Source organism: Corella eumyota, chromosome 5 (genome assembly GCF_963082875.1).
Source record: "Corella eumyota chromosome 5, kaCorEumy4.1, whole genome shotgun sequence".
Lineage (NCBI taxonomy): Eukaryota > Metazoa > Chordata > Ascidiacea > Phlebobranchia > Corellidae > Corella > Corella eumyota.
The window spans coordinates 4,226,767-4,245,326 of record NC_137494.1 but is presented as its reverse complement, the minus strand read 5'-3'; the positions used below and the strand labels follow the sequence as shown (position 1 = coordinate 4,245,326).

At 26.6% G+C, this 18,560-nt stretch overlaps 4 protein-coding genes across 5 annotated transcripts; all 4 read left to right on the top strand.

The window, feature by feature from the left end:
• Positions 1-52: 52 nt before the first annotated feature.
• Positions 53-3,571, top strand: LOC145753847 (uncharacterized). Its single transcript, XM_082570334.1, has 12 exons — positions 53-218; positions 546-887; positions 1,101-1,292; positions 1,364-1,503; positions 1,592-1,730; positions 1,797-1,928; positions 2,068-2,147; positions 2,243-2,477; positions 2,888-2,937; positions 3,088-3,148; positions 3,223-3,275; positions 3,378-3,571. The coding sequence occupies exons 1-12, from the start codon at positions 161-163 to the stop codon at positions 3,471-3,473; spliced, it is 1,578 nt and encodes a 525-aa protein (XP_082426460.1). The 5' UTR covers positions 53-160; the 3' UTR covers positions 3,474-3,571.
• A 137-nt stretch (positions 3,572-3,708) lies between these two features.
• On the top strand, positions 3,709-5,757 carry LOC145753869 (uncharacterized). The gene is made up of 4 exons (XM_082570396.1): positions 3,709-3,932; positions 4,079-4,209; positions 4,526-4,614; positions 4,810-5,757. Exons 1-4 carry the CDS (start codon positions 3,875-3,877, stop codon positions 4,988-4,990), a joined length of 459 nt encoding a protein of 152 aa, XP_082426522.1. The 5' UTR covers positions 3,709-3,874; the 3' UTR covers positions 4,991-5,757.
• On the top strand, positions 5,193-9,641 carry LOC145752752 (uncharacterized). The gene is made up of 11 exons (XM_082569084.1): positions 5,193-5,262; positions 5,729-5,868; positions 5,958-6,096; positions 6,180-6,311; positions 6,446-6,525; positions 6,621-6,855; positions 7,032-7,088; positions 7,292-7,341; positions 7,492-7,552; positions 7,967-8,019; positions 8,140-9,641. The coding sequence occupies exons 1-11, from the start codon at positions 5,193-5,195 to the stop codon at positions 8,245-8,247; spliced, it is 1,125 nt and encodes a 374-aa protein (XP_082425210.1). The 3' UTR covers positions 8,248-9,641.
• A 4,117-nt stretch (positions 9,642-13,758) lies between these two features.
• LOC145753843 (uncharacterized) lies at positions 13,759-18,125 on the top strand. Of its 2 annotated transcripts, none has more exons than XM_082570327.1 (15): positions 13,759-13,896; positions 14,041-14,171; positions 14,484-14,572; positions 14,770-14,912; positions 15,126-15,317; positions 15,703-15,842; positions 15,932-16,070; positions 16,154-16,285; positions 16,420-16,499; positions 16,585-16,819; positions 16,994-17,050; positions 17,252-17,301; positions 17,449-17,509; positions 17,631-17,683; positions 17,789-18,125. In XM_082570327.1, the coding sequence occupies exons 1-15, from the start codon at positions 13,839-13,841 to the stop codon at positions 17,882-17,884; spliced, it is 1,656 nt and encodes a 551-aa protein (XP_082426453.1). In that variant the 5' UTR covers positions 13,759-13,838; the 3' UTR covers positions 17,885-18,125. The 2 variants fall into 2 exon arrangements, with proteins under 2 accessions (XP_082426453.1, XP_082426452.1); XM_082570326.1 differs by having other exon boundaries at positions 17,771-18,125.
• Positions 18,126-18,560: the final 435 nt, after the last annotated feature.

The window sequence follows — 18,560 nt, the reverse complement described above, 5'->3', positions numbered from 1 at the left end:
GTCCCTTTTTATTGCTAAGTAAATATTTTACAATTTACTCGTAATCGTTAAGTTAATTAATAAAAAAAATTTTTGTGTTACATTTGATTTAAAGTTTTACTTTTATAAACTAAATGTAAAATAGCTTTATAGATAAAAATAAATGAAGAACTGAATCAAAATGAATAAAAGTTTGGCGTTTTATTATATTTTTGTGCATATATTGTTCAGTTATGCAGGTGAGTATTTTTTTTGTATATTCTTGATTATTAATAAGTTGTAAATAATATAAAACATATTGTTTGTTTTTGATTCTCTATTTTATTAAAATTAATTTGATTTCTATTGTTGTCAACATTCTTATGTTTCAAAGGGGAATTATCTTTTCAATTTTTGTATGTTACTTTTTTTTTAATAATGCGAATATATTTCGACTTATTTAACATTTTTGCAACAAGCTTTATATGTAGGAAATGTAAAACTATGGCTAAATATATATTTACATTATTAAAGAGTTTTTTATAATACAATTTTTATCTTGACCTATTTTTTAAAATTATTTATAGTTGTTAATGCCCAACTAGCAACAATTCCACCTTCACAAAATGGAGATGTTTGGGCAACAGGTTACACAGGTTTAATTGTAACTGCCACAATACCACAATCAGCTAATATTAGTCTTTGTACATGGAGTTGGATTGAATCTGAAAGTTCAACAGAGTTTTATAATGGTGTTTTTATGGAATGCTCGAACACTGATTCAATCTCCTGTGTAATAGAAGATGGAAATATTTATTCTAACCTTACCTTTTTACAACCTCTTAATAATTTGTCTAATGTTACTTTGGTATGTTATGATAGTAGTGCTACACCTGTTTTAACTCAAGATTGGATAATTATTGTTCAAGGTTGGTTAGTTTGTTAGAGTTGTAACAATAATGCAAAGTTATCAATCTCGAAAATTCTTTGGAATTAATTTCATTTAAAGATCGGAATTTTTTTTATCGTATTATAACAGTAAAAACGCTTTTAACCACTTTATAAGTAAAGGTTTAAAATTAGTTTAACAAAAATATTTTTAAAAAGGTTATCACATATTAACAGACTTAAAATACTTTTAGACTGTGCCTCTACTTTTCCATATAATGTTGAAGTTCTTGCAACATCTAGAATTTACAACTCAGTTGGAACATTTAGTTGTTCAAACAATGGAGAGTTATTTTATTCAAATCAAAGTCAACTTACATCTGATACAACTACTTGTTTGGCAAATGCAATGTGGAGTGGACAAAATAATTTACAATGCTGGATAGGTAAATGTAATGTTAACCTATTAAACATTGCAGTAAGGGCAAGTTTCTTAAATAAATTTTGTAATTTTTAGCACCAGCTGTAACATTAAATGGAGTTGAAACAGTGATTGAAGGAAATAGATTGGATTTAACTTGTGATTATGATCAAATTATTCCTAATGCAACTTCATCTACTTTTTATATTGGAGGTACTTCAAATCAAACAATTGTGGTAAATATTTATTTAATTTATATAGATATAAATACAGTTGTTAGTAAAGGGTTTTCCTTGCTAAATTATGGTGTTTACATATTTTTAGGGTTTAACTTTTACAACAGCAATTTTAACAGCATCTGACAATGGTAAACAAGTATATTGTCAAGCAAATTCTCCATTTACTCAACTACCGCAATTTAATCAAACTGGAAGATCAAATATTGCGACACTAAATGTGCAATGTAGGTTTTCAGATGTTTTTTTAACTGAAATTGTTTGTTTGTTTTAACTTCTAACTTTTTTAACAGATTCGCCCAGACTCACATCTCTTTCCACAGAAGTTGAATGTTCATTACCTTGGGTTGTCAATCAAACTGGAACTTGTACACTTCAATTTATTTCCAATCCACTTTCTACTACTTCAAATCTTACTTTAAAAGGTTTGTTATTATTAAATGTAAAAGGAAAGTTTTAAGAGTTTAATTTAAATTTTGTAGATTGATTGTGAAATATTTATTCTGTAGGAATTTGAATTGCAGTTCACAATGTGTGATATTATTATTTATATTTTTAAACCAGGAAGTAATGTTGCAAATGATAACATGAACCCACTCACCAATATAAGTGACTCACAGACCTTTTCATTTACAAGAAATAAGGTAAATCATGTGTTTACTCATTTAAGTTTAACTTAATTAAATATATTGTTTTTTATTAATTTTGTTTTATAAAATATAAGCTAAATGTAATTTAGGTATCACAAGCTGACAATGGTAGTTATACATTAACTATTCAATCTCCTACATTTCCTACTCAACCACTTTTTGTTGAATTTAATGTTAATGTTATTGATTCAACACCGATTGACCCCAATGGTCCTGGTGGTTCAGGTGGTTTGGACACAACAATTATAATTATTATTATAGTTGTTGCTTTTGTTTTATTGTTGGTTGGAGTTTTGTTATTTCTTTGGTGCCAAAGAAGAAAAGGTATAATTTTAATTTGATTATTTAAACAGTCTTTTGATTTGTCTATTTGTATATTAATGTTGGTTTTAAATATCAATTTACTATTTTACATTAATTTATTTTACATATAAATATAAATGTAAGTTTTTGTAATTGTTATTTAAACCTTAATTTCAGTTTTAATATTAAATCTATTTTTACATAAACATTCTGACAACCCACAAAGGCAAAATAATTTATCTATGCATAATGACAATGGTTTGCTATTTTTGTATTTTTAATATATTTAATTAACAGTTTAAAAATAGGAAATTTTAGGAACAACAATGTAAACATGTAAACAGTACTTCCTTTAAGAAATTAAATTAATGAGTAACATCATGTTAATGTATGTTAAAATTGCAAATAAGCTAAATTATTTCTATTTTTAGGTTTGTATAAATCACCAATACAGGGAAATACAATAAACCAACAACAACAAGTAGGTTTAACACCTTATTTAAATATTGTTATACTTTTGTTTTTGTACTATTTACCTTTTAAAATGATTAGGTCTCTATAAGTTTTTTGAAAAAGATTTACATTATTGATGCTATTTGTTAACACTTTAGTTATATTTTTCTACATTAAGGTTAAACCAAATCAATCAACTGATTATGAAAACTACAAGAATAATGTGAATGTTGTGAAAGGTAATATTAATCTTGGTATGCTGCAGTAGTGCAGTAGTATTTTATTTGAAATTCCTAAGTATTTAAATGTTTAGGTGAAGATGGCTATTTGACATTAACCCCAGTGGTTCCAGAAGCACCTTTAGAGGTAATAATATTGTTGATATTTACTACAGTAGTTTAATAAACTATTATTTTACCATCGAAAAAAAAGTGTAAAGGAATTTGTAATAATTTTTGTAATTTACAGAACACAGGACCAAGTACCTCCCAACAACATTACCAAAATATTAACCCAAATTCTGACTATTCAACTATTAAAGACAATCCTTATGATAATGTGTAGCAAGTTTTTTATAATATTTCAACATTTGTTTCTTATGTATAATTTTATTTGCAATAGTTGCACTTGTTATACTTTTATTGTTTTAATTCTGTATACATTTTTTTTGTGCAATAATTTTCTTACAATGAATTTTTTTGTATTTTATGTGCAAGTAATTATTTTTCTGTGTTAATAAGTTTTACAATTTTTCTTAATTATATTTTATTTTAATTGACAACATTGTTCTGAGATTTGGGAAAATCCCATTTCACTGCTTCTGTACATATTTAGCAATTTACTATTAATCATTTGTGAAATAATAGAAAAGTTTATTGTGTTATGTTTGTTCACTATTATAAACACACTGTAAAAATACTTAAGATGAAATAAATAAAGAGAACAATATATTAAACTTGAACAGAATGAGTAAAAGTTTTTTTTTTTATTTAGTAGTTGTACAATTATTTTGGAGTTATGCAGGTGAGTAATTTTTTTTAACAAACTAGTTTGTTTTACTCTTATAATGTTAGGTATAGAATAAACGAAGTTATTTTGATAATAACATTCTATAGTTAACTTTGTATATTTAAACTATTAAAAGTATCTACTTGCATGTTATTTTACAGATTCACAAACAATATTAAGTGATGAGATTTTACTTTCATCATTTCCATTTCAAGCCACAAACTCAAGTGTTACAGCAAGTGTAAATGTTTATTTACCAGCTATAAATGTTGTTACTTGGAGAGTTAATGGGGTATACTTATATATTTATTGTTACACTCTACAATATAAGGAATGCCAGACACTTTGACCAAGACCCCTCAGTCCTTAGATTTTTCTTCAAAACGGCGGGTGGAAGTCAGTCTGAATTATTGCCAGTTTTCTTTCAATTACTACCTGAAAAACTGTTTATAAGTATACAAAAACATAACTTTTGCGCGGTAGCTGATGTGTCCACTTGCCAAAGTGTCTGGGGACGTAATATTAGGATTGTAGATAAAACCGTTGTGAGAAGCTTTTTATAATTTAAACAAACTTGTTAATATTTATGTATTTAAATTTATTTACAGATAAATGTTGGAGTAGTAGGATATATAAGTGGTGAAGTTGTAGTTGCTTATGATCCAGAAAACATCTTGGGTGATCGAGCAATTTTAAGGTAGCTTATATAATATTAAACATGTATTTTGGTATAATGGCATTTTGTGCAAAAAACAACTTTAAGCCTTTCTACATTTAAACTAGCACGATATAATTGATTGTAAAATTATATTTGTTTAAGTTTCTAAAATTTAATATTAAAATATCCCATTTCAATAATACATAACTGATTAAATTATTTGTATTTATACAGTTATAAAAACATTACTTTTGAAGTGAGTGAAGTACAAATTACAACTTTTTTATTTCTGCATCGATTGAGTTCTACAGATGCAAACATTAGTTTTTTTGGTGCAGCTGGTGGCCCTCCGTTAAATGTTAACCTAAACATTGTTGGTAATCTTTTTTTAATTATAGTAAATTTGTTTCTTTGAAAAAAGAATTCATAGTATGTTTATTTTAAATAGGTAAATTAATTCTTTTAAAAATGTAGCGAGTTGTTTAGTAATTTAGTAATTTTCAACTAACTGAACAACAAAATAACAACATTTAAATATCACTAAAGGTATTTTTGGAATGACTAAAAAATATAAAATTTAACCCCATTATAAGATTGTAATTCATCTCTTCCATACAATGTCAAAGTTCTTGCAACATCTAAAACTTACAACTCGGTTGGAACATTTAGTTGTTATAACAACGGAGAGTTATTTTATTTAAATGAAAGTCAACTAACATTTGATACAACTACTTGTTTGGCAAATGCAATGTGGAGTGGGCAAAATAATTTACAATGCTGGACAGATAGTGTTTTTTTAAAAATCTTTATCCTTGATGTGGGAAGGTTGAATGAGCGACCCAAACATAGAGTCATCAGTTACTCTGATCCAGTTTCGAGTTGCCTGTGGCAGTTTGAAATATTATAGAGACTATACTTGCCTGGTAAATATGCTGCTAATTAAGTGCTGGCTCAGCAGAAGTTTATATCGTTTATAGCACCTTACTCAAGGGCGCTACAGCATGAGGGCAGTGGGGATTGAACCCATCACCTCATGTGGTGTGGCTTTTGTTCGTACCTCTACACCACACTTTTGGTAGTTAGAACACGACAGTTGATAAAAAAATATATTACATTTTTTAAAAGGATATATTTATATGCAAAAAATTACTAGCACCCACTGTAACATTAAATGGAGTTGAAACAGTGATTGAAGGAAATGGATTGGATTTAACTTGTGATTATGATCAAGTTATTCCTAGTGCAACTTCATCAACTTTTTATATTGGAGATACTCCAAATCGACAAGATGTTGTAATTAATTGTTTATTTTGTACAGACACAAATATAATATTTAATGAAAGGCCTTTTGATACCAAATTTTGTGGTTTACAAATTTTTAGGGTTCAACTTTTACAACAGCAAGTTTAACAGCATCTGACAATGGTAAGCAAGTATATTGTCAAGCAAATTCTCCATTTACTCATTTACCAGAATTTAGTCAAACTGGAAGATCGAATATTAAAACACTGAATGTACAATGTAGGTTTAAGTGTAACTTAAAGTGTGTATGTTTTTTTTAACTGAACTTGTTTGTTTGTTTTAACCTCTAACTTTTTTAATAGATTCACCCAGACTAACATCTCCCCCCACAGAAGTTGAATGTTCATTACCTTGGGTTGTCAATCAAACTGGAACTTGCACACTTCAATTTATTTCCAATCCACTTTCTACCATTTCAAATCTTACTTTAAATGGTTTGTGATTATTAAATGTCAAAGGAAGGTTTTAAGAGTTTAATTTTAATTGTGTAGGTTGTTTGTGAAATTTTTATTTTGTGGGAATTTGCAGTTTACAATGTGTGATATTATTATTTATATTTTTAAACCAGGAAGTAATGTTGCAAATGATAATATGAACCCACTCACCAATATAAGTCACTCACAGACTTTTTTATTTACAAGAAATAAGGTAAATCTTGTGTTTACTCATTTAAGTTTAACTTAATTAAATATATTGTTTTTTATTAATTTTGTTTTATAAAATATAAGCTGAATGTTAATTAGGTATCACAAGCTGACAATGGTAGCTATACATTAACTATTCAATCTTCTACATTTCCTACTCAACCACTTTCTGTTGAATTTGTTGTAAATTTAATTGATTCAACACCAATTGACCCCATTGGTCCTGGTGGTTCAGGTAGCTTGGACACAACAATTATAATTATTATTGTTGTAGTTGTTGTTGTTGCAATTGTCGCTGGGGTTTTGATATATGTTTGGTTTCGAAAAAGAAAAGGTATTTTAAATTGATTATTTAATCCAGCTTTAGATTTGTTTATTAGTATGATAATGTTGGTTTAAATATTAGGTAACTGTTTTACATTATTTATTTTTACATATAAATATAAAGTTGATTTTTTTTATTTGTTATTTAAACCTCAACTTTAGTTTGATTATTAAATATATCTTTAGATAAACATTCTGACAAACCACAAATGCAAAACAATTTGTCTATGCATAATCACAATGGTATGCCATTTTTATATTTTTAATGTATTAAATAAACAGTTCACAAAAAAGGGAATTTTATAAACCACAATTAAAACATCAGCAAAATAGAAATCAGTTTTAAAGTAATTCTTATAAGAAATAAAATTAATGAGTAACATCCTGTTAATTCATGTTAAAAATTCAGTAAAAATGGCAGTAAGCTAAATTATTCCTATTTTTAGGTTTGTATGAATCACCAATACAGGGAAATACGGAAAACCAACATCAACAAGTAAATATGGTTAAATACATTATGTACTATTTACATTCTAAAATGATTACAGTTCTAAAAGGTTTTGGAAAACACTTGTAGAAGTTTTGTTAAAAATTTACATTATTTATTTTATTTATTAACATGTTAATTAATTTTTTCTACATTAAGGTTAAACCAAATCAATCAACTGATTATGAAAACTACAAGAATAATGTAAATGTTGTAAAAGGTAGTTCTAAAATCTTATTATGTTTGCTACCACAATTAAAGCCGGCAGCGTGGTGTAGTGGTAAGAACACTTGCTACACCACACATGGGGTCGTGGGTTCAATCCCCACTGACCTCATGCTGTAGCGCCCTGGAGTTAGGCGGTATAAACGGTATGAAGTCCTGCTAAGCCAGCACTTAATCAGCAGTATAATTATTGGGCAATTATAATCTATAATATACAAAACTGACATAGGCAACTCGAGACTGGGTCAGAGTAACTGATGTTACTCTATGTTTAAGTTGCGCATTCAACTTTCCCACATCAAGAATAAAGATATATACAAAAAAAAATACCAGTTGTTGTTCTTTTTTAAATGACAGCAACTTATTGTTATATGATTTTTCAAAAATTATTATGTACTTTATTGTTTAGATGAAGATGGCTATTTGACATTAAATCCACTTGGTCCAGAAACATCCTTAGAGGTAATATTATTATTGTTGGTAAATGAACTGTTTAACATTACTCTATAGTACATACTTAACATATATTTTGCTATCTTAAAAAAATACTAAAGTTAGCTGCAAAAATTTCGTAATTTACAGAACACAGGACCAAGTACCTCGCAACAATATTACCAAAATATTAAACCAAATTCTGACTACTTAAAGAGATGGTTCGGTCGTAGAGTTTCTTTTTTAATTATGTTGTAATTTTTCCAACTTGCACGAGGATACCATTATTTTAAAAATTGGTCAAGTATTTTTTGAGATATCGGGATTTGAAGGTAAATATTGTAAATAGGGAAAGTCCCAACGCTCGCGAGTCACGTGACGCACGACGTCATCGTCGTAAGATCATATGCTGGCAGACATAGGAAAATGGCCATATTTTGTCCTCTCTGACCCGTTTGTTGTACTTTTTTTAAATTTTTTTTTGCAGAAAACAAACTTAACATAAAAAGCAATATTTAGGCATATTATATAAGACATTTTTTACTTTTAAAGTATTTTTAATTAGGTAGGCTGTATTTGAAAAATTCTAACAAATTAAGGTTATGTTGTTAATTTTAGAAATTTACAAGCCAAAAACGGCCAGGATTGGTTGACAAACACTTACAAGAAACAGACAGGTTAATTGAGTGTTACTGAAGCAAAGTTTACCTGTTAGAACAGTATAGGTTTTGCTTAAAACTTAAAATATCCGACAATTTTGTTGGGTATCATATAAAACTAGTTCTAATCACTAAACGTCACTTGGATTAAGACACATAAAGTATATAATACATCAATAAACTATAAACTAAATATTTTATGGATTTTTTAATTAATAAACCAAACAATTTTCAACGTACAATATACGTAAGTAATTGTACCCCTGACAACAAATAATAGTGTTTGCTGCCCTTCTTAACTTTAGTTTGTGCTTTATACTTGTAAAAATATAACTAAAATAATTGTTATAGTATAACCAAAATAAAGTATATATCGTCTATATAGGCTAAATACGCTAACTTGAACAATTTGACAATATATTAGTTAACAACAATAAAGTGATTTTATTTTAAACAAAACTAAGACTGTGTTAACGGTAAACTTTGCCTTAAGTTGACCTGTTTTTTCTTGCAAAAGTTTGTAAGCGTTTTTGGCTGGTAAATTTTTAAAATTAACAGCATAGCCATAATTTGTTAAATTTTTTTAAATACGGCCTACCTAATTAAAAATACTTTAAAAGTAAAAAATATGTACTATGGCTAAATGTCTTATATAATATGGCTAAATATTGCTTTTTATGTTAAGTTTGTTTTCTGCAAAAAAAATTTATAAAAAAGTACAACAAACGGGTCAGAGAGAACAAAATAAGGTCATTTTCCTATGTCTGCCAGCATATGATCTTACGACGATGACGTCGTGCGTCACGTGACTCGCGAGCGTTGGGACTTTCCCTATTTACCTTCAAATCCCGATATCTCAAAAATTACTTGACCAATTTTTAAAATAATGGTATCCACGTGCAAGTTGGAAAAATTCTAACATATTTAAAAAGGAAACTCTACGACCGAACCATCTCTTTAACTATTAAAGACAATCCTTATGATAATGTGTAGCAAGTTTTCATAATATTTCAATATTTGTTTTTTCTGTAGAACTTTATTTGCAATAACTATTAAGCACGTATTATTCTTTCATTGTTTTAATTCTGTATAAACTTTTTTGTGCAATAATTTTCTTACAATGGATTTTTTTGTATTTTATGTGCAAGTAATTATTTTTTATGTTAATAAGTTTTAAAAGTTTTTTTTTAATCTAATTTTGTTTTAATTGACAACATTGTTCTGAGATTTGGGAAAGTCCCTTTTTATTGCTGTGTAAATATTTTACAATTTACTTGTAATCGTTCAGTTAATTAATAAAGAAGTTTTTTGTGTTACATTTGGTTTAAAGTTTTTGCTTTCATGAACTAAATGTAAAATAGCTTTATAAATAAAAATAAATGAAGAACTGAATCAAAATGAATAAAAGTTTGGCGTTTTATTTTATTTTTGTGCATATATTGTTCAGTTATGCAGGTGAGTAATTTTTTTGTATATAATTGATTATTAATAAGTTGTAAATAATATAAAACATATTGTTTTATTTTGTATTATTAAAATTAATTTAATTTCTATTGATGTCAACATTCTTATGTTTTAAAGAGAAATTATTTTTTTAATTTTGTATGTTAGAAAATGTTACTAGTTTTATGTTACCATTTTTTTTGCAAATATAGTTTGCTATATTTAACATTTTTACAACAAGCTTTATAGGTAAGAAATGTAAAAGTATGGCTAAATATATATTTACATTGTTGAGGATTTGTTTTTATAGTACAAATTTTATCTTGACCTATTTTTTCAAAATTATTTATAGTTGTTAATGCCCAACTAGCAACAATTCCACCTTCACAAAATGGAGATGTTTGGGCAACAGGTTACACAGGTTTAATTATAACTGCTACAATACCACAGTCAGCTGGTATTAGTTCTTGTGCGTGGAGTTGGATTGAAACTGAAACTTCAGTAGAGTTTTATAATGCTGTTTTTATGGAATGCTTTAACACCAGTTTATTCTCCTGTGTAATGGAAGACGGAAATATTTATTCCAACCTCACCTTTTTGCAACCTCTCAGCAGTTCGTCTAATGTTACTTTGGTATGTGTTGATAGTAGTGCCACTCTTGTTTTAACTCAAGTTTGGGTGATTATTGTTCAAGGTTAGTTAGTTTGATATCATAGATTATTTATTAATTTATTTAATTTAAAAATTATATTTTTTTTTTGATATATTATAACATTAAAATCACTTTTAACAACTTGATGATAAAGGTTTAAAAACAGTTTAACAAAAATATTTTTAAAGAAGTTATTCTATAATAACAGACTTAACATTTTTTAGACTGTGTTTCTATTTTTCCATATAATGTTGAAGTTCTTGCAACATCTAGAATTTACAACTCAGTTGGAACATTTAATTGTTCAAATAATGAAGAATTATTTTATTCAAATCAAAGTCAACTTGCATCTGATACAACTACTTGTTTGGCAAATGCAATGTGGTATGGACAGAATAATTTACAATGCTGGACAGGTAAATGTATTTAACTTAATATACATTGCAGTAAGGGCAAGTTTCTTAAATAAATTTTGTAATTTTTAGCACCCACAGTGACATTAAGTGAAGTTCGAACATTGATTGAAGGAAATACATTAGATTTAACTTGTGATTATGATCAAGTTATTCCTAATGCAACTTTATCTACTTTTTATATTGGAGAAACTCCAAATCAACAAGATGTGGTAAATACTTGTTTACATACAAAAATACAATATGAAAAACTTTTGTTACTTAATTTTGGTCTACGAATATTTAGGGTTTAACTTTTACAACAGCAAATTTAACAGCATTTGACAATGGTAAGCAAGTATATTGTCAAGCAAATTCTCCATTTACTCAACTACCGGAATTTAGTCAAACTGGAAGATCAAATATTTCTACACTAAATGTACAATGTAAGTTTAAGTGTAACTTAAAGTATGGATGTTTTTTTAACTAAAATTGTTTATTTGTTTTAACTTTAACTGTTTTAATAGATTCACCCAGACTAACACCCCCCCCCCCCCACAGAAGTTGAATGTTCATTATCTTGGGTTGTCAATCAAACTGGAACTTGCACACTTCAATTTATTTCCAATCCACTTTCTCTTATTTTAAATCTTACTTTAAATGGTTTGTTATTATTAAATGTCAAAGAAAAGTTTTAAGAGTTTAATTTAAATTGTGTAGGTTGATTGTGAAATATTTATTTTGTAAGAATTTGAATTGCAGTTTACAATGTGTGATATTATTATTTGTATTTTTAAACCAGGAAGTAATGTTGCAAATGATAATATGAACCCACTCACCAATATAAGTGACTCACAGACCTTTTTATTTACAAGAAATAAGGTAAATCATGTGTTAACTCAATTGCTTAAACATTAAAAATAATGGTATTACCAAATGTATTGCTAAGTTTAACCCAATCAAATATATTTTTTTTTTATTAATTTTGTTTTATAAAATATAAGTTGAATGTTATTTAGGTATCACAAGCTGACAATGGTAGTTATACATTAACTATTCAATCTCCTACATTTCCTACACAACCACTTTCTGTTGAATTTAATGTAAATGTTGTTAACTCAACACCAATTGACCCAAATGGTCCTGGTGGTTCAGGTGGTTTGGACACAACAATTATAATTATTATTGTTGTAGTTTTTGTTGTTGTAATTTTGGCTGGAGTTTTGTCATTTATTTGGTGCCGAAGAAGAAAAGGTATAATTTGAATTTGATTATTTACACAGTCTTTAGATTTGTCTATTTGTATATTAACATTGGTTTAAATATCAAGTTACTATTTTACATTAAATTTTTTTTATTTAAATATAAATGTAAGTTTTTGTAATTTTTTAACCTAAACTTTAGTTTTAATATTTAATATATTTTTAGATAAACAATTTGACAACCCACAACAGCAAGACAATTTGCCTATGCATAATGACAATGGTTTGCTATTTTTGTATTTTTAATCTATTTAATGAACACTTTAAAAAGAAGAATTTTATAAACCACAATTTAAACATCAGCAAAATAAAAATCAGTTATAAAGTAATTCTTTTAAGAAATTAAATTAATGAGTAACATCATGTTAATTCATGTTAAAAATGGAAGTAAACTAAGTTATTTCTATTTTTAGGTTTGTATGAATCACCAATACAGGGAAATACAATAAACCAATATCAACAAGTGGGTTACAAAATCTTATTTAAATATTTATATATTTTTGTTTTTGTGCTATTTACATTTTAAAATGATTATGTCTCTATAAGTTTTGTGAAAAATATTTATGTTAGTTATGCTATTTATTAACACTTTATTTATATTTTTCTACATTAAGGTTAAATCAAATCAATCAACTGATTATGAAAACTACAAGAATAATGTGAATGTTGTAAAAGGTAATTTTATTCTTGGTTGCTACTATAGTACCAGTTATCATTTTTTTTATGAAAATTAAAGTAATTTTATGTAACATAATTTTATTTGAAATTCTGAAGTATTCAAATGTTAAGGTGAGGATGGCTTACTAACATTAACCCCAATGGGTCTAGGAACACCTTCAGAGGTAATAATATTGTTGATATTTACTACAGTAGTTTATTAAACTATTTTTTTGCTATCGAAAAAAAAATGTAAAGCAATTTGTAATAATTTTTGTAATTCACAGAAGACAGGACCAAGTACCTCGCAACAACATTACCAAAATATTAAACCAAATTCTGACTACTCAACCATTAAAGACAATCCTTATGATAATGTGTAGCAATTTGTTGTAATATTTCAACATTTTTTTTTCTGTAGAACTTTATTTGCAATAACAATTAAGCACTTATTATTCTTTTATTGTTTTAATTCTGTATACACTTTTTTGTGCAATAATTTTAGTTTAATGGATTTTTTGTATTTTATGTGCAAGTAATTATTTTTCTGTGTTAATAAGTTTTATAATTTTTCTTAAATATATTTTATTTTAATTGACAACACTGTTCTGAGATTTGGGAAAATCCCATTTCACTGCTTATGTACATATTTAACAATTTACTATTAATCATTTGTCAAATAAAAGAAAAGTTTATTGTGTTATGTTTGTTCACTATTATAAACACACTGTAAAATACTTGAGATGCAATAAATAAAGAAAACAATATATTAAACTGGAACAAAATGATTAAAAGTTTTATTTTTTATTTAGTAGTTGTACAATTATTTTGGAGTTTTGCAGGTGAGTAATTTTTTTTAACAAACTAGTTTGTTTTACTCTTATAATGTTACGTAAATAATAAACTTAGTTATTTTGATAATATCATTTAGTAATTAGCTTTGTATAATTAAACTATTAGATGTAACTACTTGCATGTTTTAACAGATGCACAAACAATATTAAGTGATGAGATTTTACTTTCATCATTTCCATTTCAATCAATAAACTCAAGTGTTACAGCAAGTGGTAATGTTTCTATACCACCTTCAACTTTTATTTCTTGGAGAGTTAATGGGGTATACTTATACATTTATTATTACACTCTACAATATTAGAAAGGCCAGACACTTTGGCCAAGACCCCTTACTCTTTTTTTTTCAAAACAACGAGTGGAAGCCAGTCTGAATTAATGCTAGTTTTATTTTAAATACTATCTCAAAAACTGTTTATAAGTATACAAAAACACAATTTTTTTCCGGTAGCTGAAATGTTGACGGGCCAAAGTGTGTAATTACTTAATATTAGGCTTGTAGATAAAACCGCTGTAAGAAGCTTTTTTTTAATTTAATTAAACTTAACAACATTTATGTATTTAAATTTATTTACAGATATATGTTGGAGTAGTAGGATATATAAGTGGTGAAGTTGTAGTTGCTTATGATTCAGATAACATCTTAGGTGATCGAGCAACTATAAGGTAGCTTATATAATATTAAACATGTATTTTTATATATTAGCATTTTGTGCGAAAAAAACACCTTTAAACCATTTTTCATTTAAGTTAGCACCATATAATTGATTGTAAAATTATGTTTGTATAAATTTTTAAAATTTAATATTAAAATAGCACATTTCAATAATACATAACTAATTAAAATATTTATATTTATACAGTTATAAGAACATTACTTTTGGAGTAAGTGAAATACAAATTACAACTTTTTTATTTCTGCATCGATTGAGTTCTACAGATGCAAACATTAGTTTTTTTGGTGCAGCTGGTAGCACCCCTTTAAATGTGAACCTAAACGTTGTTGGTAATGACATCTTTTTTAAATTATACTAAATCTGTTTCTTTGTAAAAAAAAATTCATTGTATGTTTATTTTAAATAGGTAAATTAATTATTTTAAAAATGTAGTGAGTTGTTTAGTAATTTTAACCAATTGAACAACAAAATAGCAACATTTAAATATCACTAAAGGTATTTTTGGAATGACTAAAAAATATAAAATTTAACCCCATTATAAGATTGTAATTCATCTCTTCCATACAATGTCAAAGTTCTTGCAACATCTAAAACTTACAACTCGGTTGGAACATTTAGTTGTTATAACAACGGAGAGTTATTTTATTTAAATGAAAGTCAACTAACTTCTAATACAACTACTTGTTTGGCAAATGCAATGTGGAGTGGACAAAATAATTTACAATGCTGGACAGGTAGTGTTTTTTTAAAAATCTTTATCCTTGATGTGGGAAGGTTGAATGAGCGACCCAAACATAGAGTCATCAGTTACTCTGACCCAGTTTCGAGTTGCCTGTGGCAGTTTGGGATATTATAGAGACTATACTTCCTGGTAATTATGCTGCTAATTAAGTGCTGGCTCAGCAGAAGTTTATATCGTTTGTAGCACCTTACTCAAGGGCGCTACAGCATGAGGGCAGTGGGGATTAAACCCACCACCTCATGTGGTGTGGCTTTTGTTCGTACCTCTACAACACACTTCTGGTAGTTAGAACACTACAGTTGATAAAAAATATATTACATTTTTTAAAATATGCATAAAATTACTAGCATTTTTTTAAAAATGCATAAAATTACTAGCACCCACTGTAACATTAAATGGAGTTCAAACAGTAATTGAAGGAAATGGATTGAATTTAACTTGTGATTATGATCAAGTTATTCCTAATGCAACTTCATCTACTTTTTATGTTGGAAATACTCCCAATCGACAAGATGTTGTAATTAATTGTTTATTTTGTACAGACACAAATATAATAGTTAATGAAAGGCCTTTTGATACTAAATTTTGTGGTTTACAAATTTTTAGGGTTCAACTTTTACAACAGCAAGTTTAACAGCATCTGACAATGGTAAGCAAGTATATTGTCAAGCAAATTCTCCATTTACTCAACTACCAGAATTAAGTCAAACTGGAAGATTGAATATTGCCACACTTAATGTACAATGTAAGTTTAAGTGTAACTTAAAGTTTGAATGTTTTTTTTAACTGAACTTGTTTGTTTGTTTTAACTTTTAACTTTTTTAATAGATTCATCCAGACTAACATCTCCCCCCACAGAAGTTGAATGTTCATTACCTTGGGTTGTCAATCAAACTGGAACTTGCACACTTCAATTTATTTCCAATCCACCTTCTAATATTTCAAATCTTGCTTTAAAAGGTTTGTTATTATTAAATATTAAAAGAAAGTTTTAAGAGTTTATTTTAAATTTTATAGGTTAATTGTTCAGTATTTTGTAAGAATAAAATTGCAGTTTACAATGTGTGATTTAATTATTTATATTTTTAAACCAGGAAATAATGTTACAAATGATAATATGAACCCACTCACCAATATAAGTGACTCACAGACTTTTACATTTACAAGAAATAAGGTAAATCATGTTTTATCTAATTTGCTTAAAACATAAATTGAATATAATGTTTTTTTTTATAAAATATAAGCTGAATGTAATTTAGGTATCACAAGCTGACAATGGTAGTTATACATTAACTATTCAATCCCCTACATTTCCTACTCAACCACTTTCTGTTGAGTTTAATGTAAATGTTGTTGATTCAACACCAATTGACCCAAATGGTTCTGGTGGTTCAGGTGGTTTGGACACAACAATTATAATTGTTATTGTTGTAGTTGTTGTTGTTGCAATCGTGGCTGGAGTTTCAATATACTTTTGGTTTCGAAAAAGAAAAGGTATAATTTGAATTTGATTATTTACACAGTCTTTAGATTTGTCTATTTGTATATTAACGTTGATTTAAATATCAAGGTACTATTTTGCATTAAATTTTTTTCATTTAAATATAAATGTAAGTTTTTGTAATTTTTTAACCTAAACTTTAGTTTTAATAATAAATATATTTTTAGATAAACAATTTGACAACCCACAACAGCAAGACATTTTGCCTATGCATAATGACAATGGTTCGCTATTTTTGTATTTTTAATTTTTTAATGAACAGTTTAAAAAGAAGGAATTTTATAAACCACAATTCAAACATTAGCAAAATATAAATCAATTTTAAAGTGATTGTTTTAAAAAATAAAATTAATAAGTAACATCTTGTTAATTTATGTTGAAAATTCAGTAAAAATGCAAATAAGCTAAATTATTTTTATTTTTAGGTTTGTATGAATCACCAATACAGGGAAATACAATAAACCAACATCACCAAGTGGGTTACAATATCTTATTTAAATATTAATATACTTTTTTTTGTACTGTTTACCTTTTAAAATAATTATGTCTCTATAAGTTTTGTGAAAAATTTACATTATTTATTTTATTTATTAACATGTTAGTTATATTTTTTTACATTAAGGTTAAACCAAATCATTCAACTGATTATGAAAACTACAAGAATAATGTAAATGTTGTAAAAGGTAATTTTAATCTTCGTATGCTACCATTACCATAGTACCAGTTATTATGTTTTTCACAAAAATTAAACCAATGTTGTGTAATATAATTTTATTTGAAATTCGGAAGTATTTTAATGTTTAGGTGAAGATGGGTATCTGACATTAACCCCAGTTGGTCCAGGAACACCTTTAGAGGTAATAATAATATTGTTGATATTTAATACAATAGTTTAATAAACTATTATTTTGCTATCGAAAAAATAAATGTAAAACAATTTGTAGTATTTTTGTAATTTACAGAACACTGGACCAAGTATCTCGCAACAACATTATCAAAATTTTAAACCAAATTCTGACTACTCAACTATTAAAGACAATCGTTATGATAATGTGTAGCAATTTATTATAATATTTCGACATTTGTTTCTTTTGTAGAACTTTATTTGCATTAGTGATATGCACTTATTATACTTTCATCATTTTAATTCTGTAAATACTTTTTTTGGCAATAATTTTAGTTCAATAATTTTTTTTGTATTTTATGTGCAAGTAATTATTTTTTATGTTAATAAGTTTTAAAAGTTTTTTTAAATCTTTTTTTGTTTTAACTGACAATATTGTTCTGAGATTTGAGGAAGTCCCTTTTTATGGCTATGTAAATATTTTACAATTTATTCGTAATCGTTCAGTTAATTAACAAAAAAGTTTTTTGTGTTACATTGGATTTAAAGTTTTCGCTTATATGAACTAAATGTAAAATAGCTTGATAGATAAAAATAAATGAAGAACTGAATCAAAATGAATAAAAGTTTTGCGTTTTATTATATTTTTGTGCATATTTTGTTCAGTTATGCAGGTGAGTAATTTTTTGTATATAATTGATTATTAATAGGTTGTAAATAATATAAAACATAATTTTTGATTTTCTATATTATTAAAATTAATTTGATATCTATTGATGTCAACATTCTTATGTTCTGAAGGGAAGTTATCTTTTTAATTTTGTATGTTACAAAAGGTTTAAGTTACTATTTTTTTAATAATGCGAATATATTTCAACTTATTTAACATT